The sequence below is a fragment of the Oncorhynchus nerka genome, linkage group LG17 (assembly GCF_034236695.1).
Source record: "Oncorhynchus nerka isolate Pitt River linkage group LG17, Oner_Uvic_2.0, whole genome shotgun sequence".
NCBI classification, from domain to species: domain Eukaryota; kingdom Metazoa; phylum Chordata; class Actinopteri; order Salmoniformes; family Salmonidae; genus Oncorhynchus; species Oncorhynchus nerka.
The window spans coordinates 1,639,454-1,655,046 of NC_088412.1; the positions used below are offsets into that span (position 1 = coordinate 1,639,454).

The 15,593-nt window shown below is 42.0% G+C and overlaps 1 protein-coding gene across 1 annotated transcript in view; it reads left to right on the top strand.

Moving 5' to 3' along the window:
• Positions 1 to 15,593, top strand: part of sema7a (semaphorin 7A (JohnMiltonHagen blood group)) — a 99,200-nt gene that overhangs the window by 39,183 nt on the left and 44,424 nt on the right. The window contains exon 7 of the mRNA XM_065002836.1: positions 722 to 864. Within this exon, the coding sequence (XP_064858908.1) occupies positions 722 to 864 (143 nt within the window). The remainder of the gene's footprint in view (positions 1 to 721; positions 865 to 15,593) is intronic.

The following is a 15,593-nucleotide window of genomic DNA, read 5'->3' on the forward strand; positions in this document are numbered from 1 at the left end:
TGTTGTTTCACTGATACACCCATGTGTTCTGTTGATAAACTGATACACCCATGTGTTCTGTTGATAAACTGATACACCCATGTGTTCTGTTGATGAACTGATACACCCATGTGTTCTGTTGATGAACTGATACACCCATGTGTTCTGTTGATGAACTGATACACCCATGTGTTCTGTGATGAACTGATACACCCATGTGTTCTGTTGTTTCACTGATACACCCATGTGTTCTGTTGATGAACTGATACACCCATGTGTTCTGTTGATAAACTGATACACCCATGTGTTCTGTTGATAAACTGATACACCCATGTGTTCTGTTGATACACCCATGTGTTCTGTTGATAAACTGATACACCCATGTGTTCTGTTGATGAACTGATACACCCATGTGTTCTGTTGATGAACTGATACACCCATGTGTTCTGTTGATGAACTGATACACCCATGTGTTCTGTTGATAAACTGATACACCCATGTGTTCTGTTGATGAACTGATACACCCATGTGTTCTGTTGATGAACTGATACACCCATGTGTTCTGTTGATAAACTGATACACCCATGTGTTCTGTAATGAGATGCGACATGTTTGTTTCTCGTTAATTTTGTTGGCAACATTTTTTGTGCAATCGTTAGATAGGTAGTGGAACACTGTAAATGATAACTGGAGTGTTTTATAGAAGAATGGGTTAATTGATTAATATTCCCTGTCCTCCCAGAGCCCACGTTCATCTCCGCCTGCTGGGTGAGACGTAGGGAGGAGCCGGACAAGGAGAAGATATATATCTTCTTCAGGGAGAAGAACTCTGACAGCAGCCCTGAAGCTGATCCCTGGATCTCTAGAGTAGCACAAGTCTGTAAGGTAAGATGGTGGGATAGAGACAGTCTGTTAGATAGAGACAGTCTGTCAGATAGTGGGATAGAGACAGTCTGAATGTATTACAATACATCCACAACACATTACATTTTTGTCCTCAGGCCCCTACTCTACTACCACATATTGACAGTTCAAAATCCTTGTGTGTGTGTATGTATAGTGTGTGTGTTATCGTGTGTGTGTGCATGTGTCTATGCCTGTGTGTGTCTCTTCACAGTCCCCGCTGTTCCATAAGGTGTGTTTTTATCTGCTTTTTAAATCTGATTCTACTGCTGCATCAGTTACCTGATGTGGAATAGAGTTCCATGTAGTCATGGCTCTATGTAGTACTGTGGAATAGAGTTCCATGTAGTCATGGCTCTATGTAGTACTGTGGAATAGAGTTCCATGTAGGCATGGCTCTATGTAGTACTGTGGAATAGAGTTCCATGTAGTCATGTCTCTATGTAGGACTGTGGAATAGAGTTCCATGTAGTCATGGCTCTATGTAGTTCTGTGGAATAGAGTTCCATGTAGTCATGGCTCTATGTAGTACTGTGGAATAGAGTTCCATATAGTCATAGCTCTATGTTGTACTGTGGAATAGAGTTCCATGTAGTCATGTCTCTATGTAGTACTGTGGAATAGAGTTCCATGTAGTCATGGCTCTATGTAGTACTGTGGAATAGAGTTCCATGTAGTCATGGCTCTATGTAGTACTGTGGAATAGAGTTCCATGTAGTCATGGCTCTATGTAGTACTGTGGAATAGAGTTCCATGTAGTCATGGCTCTATGTAGTACTGTGGAATAGAGTTCCATGTAGTCATGGCTCTATGTAGTACTGTGGAATAGAGTTCCATGTAGTCATGTCTCTATGTAGTACTGTGGAATAGAGTTCATGTAGTCATGGCTCTATGTAGTACTGTGGAATAGAGTTCCATGTAGTCATGGCCCTATGTAGTTTCTGTGGAATAGAGTTCCATGTAGTCATGGCTCTATGTAGTACTGTGGAATAGAGTTCCATGTAGTCATGGCTCTATGTAGTACTGTGGAATAGAGTTCCATGTAGTCATGGCTCTATGTAGTACTGTGGAATAGAGTTCCATGTAGTCATGGCTCTATGTAGTACTGTGGAATAGAGTTCCATGTAGTCATGGCTCTATGTAGTACTGTGGAATAGAGTTCCATGTAGTCATGGCTCTATGTAGTACTGTGGAATAGAGTTCCATGTAGTCATGGCTCTATGTAGTACTGTGGAATAGAGTTCCATGTAGTCATGTCTCTATGTAGTACTGTGGAATAGAGTTCATGTAGTCATGGCTCTATGTAGTACTGTGGAATAGAGTTCCATGTAGTCATGTCTCTATGTAGTACTGTGGAATAGAGTTCCATGTAGTCATGGCTCTATGTAGTACTGTGGAATAGAGTTCCATGTAGTCATGGCTCTATGTAGTACTGTGGAATAGAGTTCCATGTCGTCATGGCTCTATGTAGTACTGTGGAATAGAGTTCCATGTAGTCATGGCTCTATGTAGTACTGTGGAATAGAGTTCCATGTAGTCATGGCTCTATGTAGTACTGTGGAATAGAGTTCCATGTAGTCATGTCTCTATGTAGTACTGTGGAATAGAGTTCCATGTAGTCATGGCTCTATGTAGTACTGTGGAATAGAGTTCCATGTAGTCATGTCTCTATGTAGTACTGTGGAATAGAGTTCCATGTAGTCATGTCTCTATGTAGTACTGTGGAATAGAGTTCCATGTAGTCATGTCTCTATGTAGTAACTGTGGAATAGAGTTCCATGTAGTCATGGCTCTATGTAGGACTGTGGAATAGAGTTCCATGTAGTCATGGCTCTATTTAGTACTGTGGAATAGAGTTCCATGTAGTCATGGCCCTATGTAGTTTCTGTGGAATAGAGTTCCATGTAGTCATGGCTCTATGTAGTACTGTGGAATAGAGTTCCATGTAGTCATGGCTCTATGTAGTACTGTGGAATAGAGTTCCATGTAGTCATGGCCCTATGTAGTTTCTGTGGAATAGAGTTCCATGTAGTCATGTCTCTATGTAGTACTGTGGAATACAGTTCCATGTAGTCATGGCTCTATGTAGTACTGTGGAATAGAGTTCCATGTAGTCATGTCTCTATGTAGTACTGTGGAATAGAGTTCCATGTAGTCATGGCTCTATGTAGTACTGTGGAATAGAGTTCCATGTTGTCATGGCTCTATGTAGTACTGTGGAATAGAGTTCCATGTAGTCATGTCTCTATGTAGGACTGTGGAATAGAGTTCCATGTAGTCATGGCTCTATATAGGACTGTGGAATAGAGTTCCATGTAGTCATGGCTCTATGTAGTACTGTGGAATAGAGTTCCATGTAGTCATGGCTCTATGTAGTACTGTGGAATAGAGTTCCATGTAGTCATGGCTCTATGTAGTACTGTGGAATAGAGTTCCATGTAGTCATGGCTCTATGTAGGACTGTGGAATAGAGTTCCATGTAGTCATGGCTCTATGTAGTACTGTGGAATAGAGTTCCATGTAGTCATGGCTCTATGTAGTACTGTGGAATAGAGTTCCATGTAGTCATGTCTCTATGTAGGACTGTACACCTCCCATAGTCTGTTCTGGACTTGGGGACTGTGACGAGACAAAGAGTTGCTAGCTGTCTCCTCATCAGATAGATTCAAAACTCCTCTACCCTGCCAAGAGTCTAGTCTCTACCCTGTGCTAAGAGATATGTTGCCTTAGAAGGTCAAGATAGTTGGAATAAAACAATGCTGTTCCAGACTCAAATACTGTTCTTTGTTAATTAAGTTATTTTATTGACAGAAGAAATTGAAAACCTGAAGGCAAAGCTTGTCTATCATGTCGTCAGCAGGGCTGTGCTGTATGAGATAGGAAAACAGTAGCCTTGGTTTCCAGTCTTGCACACATGGTTCCTCAATACATGTCATATTTTGGAAACAATCTGACTCGGGGGATTAGGCAAACCGTGTTTTTCTGTCGTTAGTCAACAGCTTCTGTATGAGATGAGCAAACAGCAATCAGTGATTGGCATCCACAACCAAATACTGGTCCCGCTCCCGTTCAGTTTATAAAGGCTTCATAATGCCTTCATAAGCACTACATAAATGTGTTACAAAGCATCTATAACCGTATGTCAGGCTTTATAAAGGGTTTATAATGCCTTCATAAGCACTACATAAATGTGTTACAAAGCATCTATAACCGTATGTCAGGCTTTATAAAGGGTTTATAATGCCTTCATAAGCACTACATAAATGTGTTACAAAGCATCTATAACCGTATGTCAGGCTTTATAAAGGGTTTATAATGCCTTCATAAGCACTACATAAATGTGTTACAAAGCATCTATAACCGTATGTCAGGCTTTATAAAGGGTTTATAATGCCTTCATAAGCACTACATAAATGTGTTACAAAGCATCTATAACCGTATGTCAGGCTTTATAAAGGGTTTATAATGTCTTCATAAACACTACATCAATGTAACCCCAGAGTAATTCTCACTAACAGCCAGGGTTGGGCAGGTTACTTCCTAAATGTAATCCGCTAGTTACCTGTCCAAACTTGTAATCAGTAACGTAACTTTTGGTTTACCCAAACTCAGTAATGTAATCTGATTACATTCAGTTACTTTTAGATTACTTTCCCCCTCAAGAGGCATTAGAAGTAGACAACAATGCATGTTACCAATTGAACAACATCTATTGCAGGATAAATAAATGTTAAAGTTTACATGGCTGGCCATATATGGATGTTAAAGTTGACATAGCTGGCCATATATGGATGTTAAAGTTTACATAGCTGGTCATAAATGGATGTTAAAGTTTACATAGCTGGTCATAAATAAATGTTAAAGTTTACATAGCTGGCCATAAATAAATGTTAAAGTTTACATAGCTGGTCATAAATGGATGTTAAAGTTTACATAGCTGGTCATATGTGGATGTTAAAGTTTACATAGCTGGTCATAAATGGATGTTAAAGTTTACATAGCTGGTCATAAATGGATGTTAAAGTTTACATAGCTGGTCATAAATGGATGTTAAAGTTTACATAGCTGGTCATAAATGGATGTTAAAGTTTACATAGCTGGCCATAAATGGATGTTAAAGTTTACATAGCTGGTCATAAATGGATGTTAAAGTTTACTTTATGGGTTGGTTTATGTAGGCTTCTTCTAACCTATCGCTTTCTACTACATATAACAATATGATTAAATGATCTTCAAGAATCGTCTAGAATAGGACTTGTAAATATGAAAGTATAAATTATCCAAATTGTTTGACCTGAGCATGACCCCCAAAACTAAGGACTTATTAGCCCTACTCTGTTGTTTATGATTTTGTTGTCACGGAGGACGGATTTGGGCTCATTTGATTCGTGTTGAAAAATAATTGCTGCGCTCATGGAATGGCATGCTTTGAGCTCTACTGAAAAGTGCTTTTTTTACATGGCAAAACAATTCAAACTGATTTTAAAATGCCAAAGTTTTTTGTTGTGCATGACCACTGTAGAGTCCTGCAGCACAGCATGTTGGGTAAAGTTGAGGTCAGGTCCAATATTGACAATGCAAAGAGGGAAAGAAGCTGGACCATCCTAGATTTTTTTTTTTACAGTAATATAATATATACAATTTACAGAAACCAATTTAGCACATACTTTGAGCTGGCAGGGTAGCCTAGTGGTTAGAGTGTAGAGGTGGCAGGGTAGCCTAGTGGTTAGAGTGTAGAGGTGGCAGGGTAGCCTAGTGGTTAGAGTGTAGAGGCGGCAGGGTAGCCTAGTGGTTAGAGTGTAGAGGTGGCAGGGTAGCCTAGTGGTTAGAGTGTAGAGGCGGCAGGGTAGCCTAGTGGTTAGAGTGTAGAGGCGGCAGGTAGCCTAGTGGTTAGAGTGTAGAGGCGGTAGGTAGCCTAGTGGTTAGAGTGTAGAGGCGGTAGGTAGCCTAGTGGTTAGAGTGTAGAGGTGGCAGGTAGCCTAGTGGTTAGAGTGTAGAGGCGGTAGGTAGTCTAGTGGTTAGAGTGTAGGGGCGGCAGGTAGCCTAGTGGTTAGAGTGTAGAGGTGGCAGGTAGCCTAGTGGTTAGAGTGTAGAGGTGGCAGGTAGCCTAGTGGTTAGAGTGTAGAGGCGGTAGGTAGTCTAGTGGTTAGAGTGTAGGGGCGGCAGGTATCCTAGTGGTTAGAGTGTAGAGGTGGCAGGTAGCCTAGTGGTTAGAGTGTAGAGGTGGCAGGTAGTCTAGTGGTTAGAGTGTAGGGGCGGCAGGTATCCTAGTGGTTAGAGTGTAGAGGTGGCAGGTAGCCTAGTGGTTAGAGTGTAGAGGCGGCAGGGTAGGCTAGTGGTTAGAGTGTAGAGGCGGTAGGTAGCCTAGTGGTTAGAGTGTAGAGGAGGCAGGTAGTCTAGTGGTTAGAGTGTAGGGGCGGCAGGTAGTCTAGTGGTTAGAGTGTAGAGCTGGCAGGGTAGCCTAGTGGTTAGAGTGTAGAGGCGGTAGGTAGTCTAGTGGTTAGAGTGTAGAGGCGGTAGGTAGTCTAGTGGTTAGAGTGTAGAGGTGGCAGGTAGTCTAGTGGTTAGAGTGTAGAGCTGGCAGGGTAGCCTAGTGGTTAGAGTGTAGAGGTGGCAGGGTAGCCTAGTGGTTAGAGTGTAGAGGCGGTAGGTAGTCTAGTGGTTAGAGTGTAGAGCTGGCAGGGTAGCCTAGTGGTTAGAGTGTAGAGCTGGCAGGGTAGCCTAGTGGTTAGAGTGTAGAGGTGGCAGGGTAGCCTAGTGGTTAGAGTGTAGAGGCGGTAGGTAGTCTAGTGGTTAGAGTGTAGGGGCGGCAGGTATCCTAGTGGTTAGAGTGTAGAGGTGGCAGGTAGCCTAGTGGTTAGAGTGTAGAGGTGGCAGGTAGTCTAGTGGTTAGAGTGTAGGGGAGGCAGGTAGTCTAGTGGTTAGAGTGTAGAGGCGGTAGGTAGTCTAGTGGTTAGAGTGTAGAGGCGGCAGGGTAGCCTAGTGGTTAGAGTGTAGAGGTGGCAGGTAGTCTAGTGGTTAGAGTGTAGAGGCGGTAGGTAGTCTAGTGGTTAGAGTGTAGAGGCGGCAGGGTAGCCTAGTGGTTAGAGTGTAGAGGTGGCAGGTAGTCTAGTGGTTAGAGTGTAGAGGTGGCAGGGTAGCCTAGTGGTTAGAGTGTAGAGGTGGCAGGTAGCCTAGTGGTTAGAGTGTAGAGGTGGCAGGTAGCCTAGTGGTTAGAGTGTAGAGGTGGCAGGTAGTCTAGTGGTTAGAGTGTAGAGGCGGTAGGTAGTCTAGTGGTTAGAGTGTAGAGGCGGTAGGTAGCCTAGTGGTTAGAGTGTAGAGGAGGCAGGTAGCCTAGTGGTTAGAGTGTAGAGGAGGCAGGTAGCCTAGTGGTTAGAGCGTTGGACTAGTGACCGGAAGGTTGCGAGTTCAAACCCCCGAGCTGACAAGGTACAAATCTGTCGTTCTGCCCCTGAACAGGCAGTTAACCCACTGTTCCTAGGCCGTCATTGAAAATAAGAATTTGTTCTTAATTAACTGACTTGCCCAGTTAAATAAAGGTCAAATATAAAAATAAAAAATGTGGGAATACATTTCTACATATGTGTGGTCCTTTGGAATTGAACCCCCTAACCTGGTGTTGAAATGCTCTACCAAGATGCATGACAGGGTTATGAATGCTTTGTGAACCCTCAATTTAATTTTTAATTTTTTTATTTATTTAACCTTTATTTAACCAGGTAGGCTAGTTGAGAACAAGTTCTCATTTGCAACTGCGACCTGGCCAAGATAAAGCATAGCAGTGTGAACAGACAACACAGAGTTACACATGGAGTAAACAATTAACAAGTCAATAACACAGTAGAAAAAAAATGGGCAGTCTATATACAATGTGTGCAAAAGGCATGAGGAGGTAGGCGAATAATACAATTTTGCAGATTAACACTGGAGTGATAAATGATCAGATGGTCATGTACAGGTAGAGATATTGGTGTGCAAAAGAGCAGAAAAGTAAATAAATAAAAACAGTATGGGGATGAGGTAGGTGAAAATGGGTGGGCTATTTACCAATAGACTATGTACAGCTGCAGCGATCGGTTAGCTGCTCGGATAGCTGATGTTTGAAGTTGGTGAGGGAGATAAAAGTCTCCAACTTCAGCAATTTTTGCAGTTCGTTCCAGTCACAGGCAGCAGAGTACTGGAACGAAAGGCGTCCAAATGAGGTGTTGGCTTTAGGGATGATCAGTGAGATACACCTGCTGGAGCGCGTGCTACGGATGGTTGTTGCCATCGTGACCAGTGAACTGAGATAAGGCGGAGCTTTACCTAGCATGGACTTGTAGATGACCTGGAGCCAGTGGGTCTGGCGACGAATATGTAGCGAGGGCCAGCCGACTAGTCGCAGTGGTGGGTGGTATAAGGTGCTTTGGTGACAAAACGGATGGCACTGTGATAGACTGCATCCAGTTTGCTGAGTAGAGTGTTGGAAGCCATTTTGTAGATGACATCGCCGAAGTTGAGGATCGGTAGGATAGTCAGTTTTACTAGGGTAAGCTTGGCGGCGTGGGTGAAGGAGGCTTTGTTGCGGAATAGAAAGCTGACTCTTGATTTGATTTTCGATTGGAGATGTTTGATGTGAGTCTGGAAGGAGAGTTTGCAGTCTAGCCAGACACCTAGGTACTTATAGATGTCCACATATTCAAGGTCGGAACCATCCAGGGTGGTGATGCTAGTCGGGCATGCGGGTGCAGGCAGCGATCGGTTGAAAAGCATGCATTTGGTTTTACTCGCGTTTAAGAGCAGTTGGAGGCCACGGAAGGAGTGCTGTATGGCATTGAAGCTCTATAGAATGGTGTCGTCTGCGTAGAGGTGGATCAGGGAATCGCCCGCAGCAAGAGCAACATAATATAATTTACAAGGCCTTTATTCAACGTTGCTTATGTCACCCTTTATAAAGCACAGGTCTATGTCATGTTTCACATTAATGGTTATGTCCCACAGTTATGCAACATTTATGAAGCCTTCATAGAGCATGACATACAGTAATAGATGCTTTGTGACACATTGATGTAGTGTTTATGAAGCCTTCATAGAGCATGACATACAGTTATAGATGCTTTGTGATACATTGATGTAGTGTTTATGAAGCCTTCATAGAGCATGACATACAGTTATAGATGCTTTGTGATACATTGATGTAGTGTTTATGAAGCCTTCATAGAGCATGACATACAGTAATAGATGCTTTGTGATACATTGATGTAGTGTTTATGAAGCCTTCATAGAGCATGACATACAGTTATAGATGCTTTGTGACACATTGATGTAGTGTTTATGAAGCCTTCATAGAGCATGACATACAGTAATAGATGCTTTGTGATACATTGATGTAGTGTTTATGAAGCCTTCATAGAGCATGACATACAGTTATAGATGCTTTGTGACACATTGATGTAGTGTTTATGAAGCCTTCATAGAGCATGACATACAGTAATAGATGCTTTGTGACACATTGATGTAGTGTTTATGAAGCCTTCATAGAGCATGACATACAGTTATAGATGCTTTGTGACACGTTTATGAAGCCTTCATAACCTGCATGCCATTTCAAGTGGGACCCAAATATTGAGTACACACTGCTACTGACTGGCCAGCTACTTGATGTATTACATTGATGTCAGAAGGCTAACAGTGGTTTTCTCGTGGTGCGTAATGTTTCCTGTGATCTTGTATTAGATAAAAAAAACAAGTGTCAGCAGGAAGGAAGTGGTGAACACACTGAGTTGAGTTCGTCTGAGAATGACGCCCATATTGTTTTCAGTTTGATATTTTTCTCCATCCGTCTATAGTCTGTCTCTTTGTTTCTACCTTTTTAGATAGCTTGTGACTAGTAAACGGTTGGACATCTATTATTACCGCGTTTGGTCTCTGAAACGGGGAAGGAGAGGAGATGGGAAAATGTTACCAGGGGTCATTGATACTCACAGGTTATGAGAACCTGAGACTTGGCTAATGGTTAGTGCTGCCTTCCGTCTCCTATAACGTGACACCGACCATAAGAGACCAGATGAAGTGTTTTTCATCCAGCTCAGATGCAGTTCAGTGGTTGCTGATCTAGACTGGGCTGTTGTTTCACTGTTTCATTTCAACCCCCAAAAAATTCAATGGGATGATGTTGAATCAATGTGGAAAACCGATTGGATGATGTTGAATCAATGTGGAAAACCGATTGGATGATGTTGAATCAATGTGGAAAACCGATGGGATGATGTTGAATCAATGTGGAAAACCGATTGGATGATGTTGAATCAATGTGGAAAACCGATTGGATGATGTTGAATCAATGTGGAAAACCGATTGGATGATGTTGAATCAATGTGGAAAACCGATTGGATGTGAATTTTTGTTGTTGTTGATTTCACGTTGAATTCACAAATCAAAACTAGACGTTGAACTGACGTCTGCACCCAGTGGGGTTTAACCTTTAACACCTCGGATCCCAGATCTATCTGTAGCCAACTCCTGATCGTGGGATTAGATGTATATTAACAGTGTTTTCCACTCAGTTCAGACCCAGTTCAGACCCAGTTCAGACCCAGTTCAGACACAGTTCAGACCCAGTTCAGACCCAGTTCAGACCCAGTTCAGACCCAGTTCAGACACAGTTCAGACCCAGTTCAGACCCAGTTCAGACCCAGTTCAGCAGTTTAGTGGTTACTAAACTTCAGCGTGTATGACCTACCTACTATCCTGGGTTAATGCCTCCACTAGTCATGACAAAATGAGACCGTACCTATGGTACACTAGATATACAAAAGTATGTGGACAGCCCTTCAAATTACACATTGGATAGAAAATGACTGAGGATAATAGAGGATGATATTGCCACTCCTATCTGCCATATTTTCAATATAAGTTACTGGCTCAAATAGTCGACCAATCAGCCTGTTACCAACCCTTAGTAAACTTCTGGAAAAAATGGTGTTTGACCAGATACAATGTTATTTCACAGTAAACAAGTTGACAACAGACTTTCAGCATGATTATAGGGAAGGACATTCAACAAGCACAGCACTTACACAAATGACTGATCATTGGCTGAGAGAAAGTGATAAAAAAAAAGATTTTGGGGACTGATTTGTTAAACATCAGTGCGGCTTTTGACGTTATCGATCATAGTCTGTTGCTGGAAAAACGTTTGTTATGGCTTTACACACCCTGCTTTAATGTGGATAAAGAGTTACTTGTCTAACAGAAACACAGAGGGTGTTCTTTAATGGAAGCCTCTCCAACAGAATCCAGGTATAATCAGGAATTCCCCAGGGCAGCTGTCTAGGCCCCTTACTTTCTTCAATCTTTACTAACGACGTGCCACTGGCTTTCAGTAATACCAATGTGTCTATGTACAGTGCCTTCGGAAAGTATTCAGACCCCTTGAATTTTTCCACATTTTGTTACGTTACAGCCTTATTCTAAAATTGATTAAGTAAATAAAAATCCTCAGCAATCTACAGACAATTCCCCATATTGACATAGCAAAAACAGGTTTTTGGAATGTTTTACACATTTATTAAAAAATTAAAAATAAGGAACAGAAATACCTTATTTACAAAAGTATTCAGACCCTTCGCAATGAGACTCGAAAATTGAGCTCAGGTGCATCCTGTTTCCATTGATCATCCTTGAGATGTTTCTACAACTTTATTGGAGTCCACCTGTGGTAAATTCAATTGATTGGACATGATTTGGAAAGGCACACAACTGTCTATATAAGGTCCCACAGTTGGCAGTGCATGTCAGAGCAAAAACCAAGCCTTGAGGTCAAAGGAATTGTCCACAGAGCTCCGAGACAGGATTGTTTCGAGGCACAGATCTGGGGGAAGGGTACTAAAACATTTCTACAGCATTGAAGGTCCCGAAGAACACAGTGGCCTCCATCTTAAATGGAAGACGTTTTAAAGAACCAAGACTCTTCCAAGAGATCACTGCCCTGCCAAACTGAGCAATCTGATGAGAAGGGCCTTGGTCAGGGAGGTGACCAAGAACCTGATGGCAGCACTGCCCTGCCAAACTGAGCAATCTGATGAGAAGGGCCTTGGTCAGGGAGGTGACCAAGAACCGGATGGCAGCACTGCCCACTCAAGATTCTGAGCCTGCCTGGCAGGGTTGGTCCTGCTAAGCCAAAGCCCCCTAAAGGGAGAGCATAATATACAAGGAAATTCTCCAAGCTGCTAATGAGAACCTTGATGACCTTTAACCTAGCCGGTGGGGATTCCGGTGGGGTTCCCCCACCCAGGTAGTGACAGTGCTGGCAACACTAGCTGCAGTAACCCATGGGGAGGGGGGGGGGGCACCCAGGCTGTGGCAGTGCTGGCAACACTAGCTGCAGTAAGAGGGGGTCACACTCAGACATTCAGAGAGGGGGAGATTTTAATACGTTCTTAAATACCTCTATGGACCGGAAAGGAAATCACACTACAAACTATCACCCTCAGGCACTTAAGGAAATCATGAATGTCATGGATATATTGGAATTAGTGGATATATGGAGACTTAAATACCCTGACCTAGTGAGATATACATGGCGGAGGCTTAATCAAGTTAGTCGTCTTAATCAAGTTAGTCCTCTTGACTACTTTCTTATGCCATTCTCTCTGGCACCAAAAGTTTAAAAAGTGTTGATAGGGGCCAGAATGCGGTCAGATCATCACATAATTGGCATATATATATATATATATATTACTCTTACAGAATTTCCACGTGGGTGAGGATATTGGACATTTAATCAAAGCCTACTAGATGATAAATTGTTTTTAACTAGGACAGAATAATTTATAACTGACTTTTTCAGACATAACATTCAGACATAAAATAGGTACAGCAGATCCCCGTATTGTATGGGACACTTAAATGTGCTTTTAGAGGCCCTGCAATTCAGTACTCATCTATAAAACTAAAGACATTTAGATCAAAAGAGTCCATATGAACAAAGGCAATGGAAGGACTAACAGTACAGTTGGACAGCAATAAAAACTGTACCATAGAGACACAGAATAAGTTAGAGGAAAAACAATAAGAAATGGAGGAATTTATTCAAGAAAGATCCAGTGTAAATATATTATAAAAAAATAAAGTGAACTGGATGGAATATGGGGGAAATGCACCAGATTCTTTTTCAATCTTTAATATAGAAATGCTGCTAAAAAAAATGTATTAAAACTAGTTACAAATGATTCACATGATTCACCAAATGATGGAGTCTCACATGATTCACCAAATGATGGAGTCTCACATGATTCACCGAATGATGGAGTCTCACATGATTCACCGAATGATGGAGTCTCACATGATTCACCGAATGATGGAGTCTCACATGATTCACCGAATGATGGAGTCTCACATGATTCACCGAATGATGGAGTCTCACATGATTCACCAAATGATGGAGTCTCACATGATTCACCAAATGATGGAGTCTCACATGATTCACCGAATGATGGAGTCTCACATGATTCACCAAATGATGGAGTCTCACATGATTCACCAAATGATGGAGTCTCACATGATTCACCGAATGATGGAGTCTCACATGATTCACCGAATGATGGAGTCTCACATGATTCACCGGGTGATGGAGTCTCACATGATTCACCAAATGATGGAGTCTCACATGATTCACCAAATGATGGAGTCTCACATGATTCGCCAAATGATGGAGTCTCACATGATTCACCAAATGATGGAGTCTCACATGATTCACCGAATGATGGAGTCTCACATGATTCACCAAATGATGGAGTCTCACATGATTCACCGAATGATGGAGTCTCACATGATTCACCAAATGATGGAGTCTCACATGATTCACCAAATGATGGAGTCTCACATGATTCACCGAATGATGGAGTCTCACATGATTCACCAAATGATGGAGTCTCACATGATTCACCGAATGATGGAGTCTCACATGATTCACCAAATGATGGAGTCTCACATGATTCACCGAATGATGGAGTCTCACATGATTCACCGAATGATGGAGTCTCACATGATTCACCGAATGATGGAGTCTCACATGATTCACCGAATGATGGAGTCTCACATGATTCACCAAATGATGGAGTCTCACATGATTCACCGAATGATGGAGTCTCACATGATTCACCAAATGATGGAGTCTCACATGATTCACCGGGTGATGGAGTCTCACATGATTCACCGAATGATGGAGTCTCACATGATTCACCGAATGATGGAGTCTCACATGATTCACCAAATGATGGAGTCTCACATGATTCGCCAAATGATGGAGTCTCACATGATTCACCGGGTGATGGAGTCTCACATGATTCACCAAATGATGGAGTCTCACATGATTCACCAAATGATGGAGTCTCACATGATTCACCGAATGATGGAGTCTCACATGATTCACCGAATGATGGAGTCTCACATGATTCACCAAATGATGGAGTCTCACATGATTCACCAAATGATGGAGTCTCACATGATTCACCGGGTGATGGAGTCTCACATGATTCACCAAATGATGGAGTCTCACATGATTCACCGGGTGATGGAGTCTCACATGATTCACCAAATGATGGAGTCTCACATGATTCACCGAATGACGGAGTCTCACATGATTCACCAAATGATGGAGTCTCACATGATTCACCAAATGATGGAGTCTCACATGATTCACCAATTGATGGAGTCTCACATGATTCACCGAATGATGGAGTCTCACATGATTCACCGGGTGATGGAGTCTCACATGATTCACCGAATGACGGAGTCTCACATGATTCACCAAATGATGGAGTCTCACATGATTCACCAAATGATGGAGTCTCACATGATTCACCAAATGATGGAGTCTCACATGATTCACCAAATGATGGAGTCTCACATGATTCACCGGGTGATATTTTGAAAGAGGAAATAAGAATATATTCTCGTTTCAGTCTCCTCCATCTCCACTAACCGAAGCTAATTGTATGGATTTCTAAAAATCTGTACAGAAAGACAAATTACAGAGAAGGAATTTCTGGATGCAATGAAAGCCTTTATAAGGCTGGGAAAACTCCAGGGCTGGATGGCATACCAGTGGAGGTTTACCCAACTTTTTTTGATATACTCCGAGGACCATTATTATCATGTTTTGACCACTCCTATATAAATGGTAGATTATCAGACACGCAACAAGAAGGTCTGATATCACTGTTACTGAAACAGGACCCACGTGTTATTTATATAATGATCCAGTCCATTCAAAACATTTGGAGACCTCTTACACTTCAGTGTTGTGATGCAAATATACTGGTTTAACGCGTGCATAGTTGGGCATGACATCTACCACAGGAGATGGTTATACAGCACTAACTGATCTGACTCCAGGATAGATTAAAAGTGATTTTACTGATCTGATTCCAGGATAGATTAAAAGTGATTTTACTGATCTGATTCCAGGATAGATTACAAGTGTTTTTACTGATCTGACTCCCGGATAGATTAAAAGTGTTTATACTGATCTGACTCCCGGATAGATTAAAAGTGATTTTACTGATCTGACTCCAGGATAGATTAAAAGTGATTTTACTGATCTGATTCCAGGATAGATTACAAGTGTTTTTACTGATCTGACTCCCGGATAGATTAAAAAGTGTTTTTCATCAAGTTCTGAACCACAGTTCTGTCTGGATCTATCTGCACCAACACTCCCCTCGTAT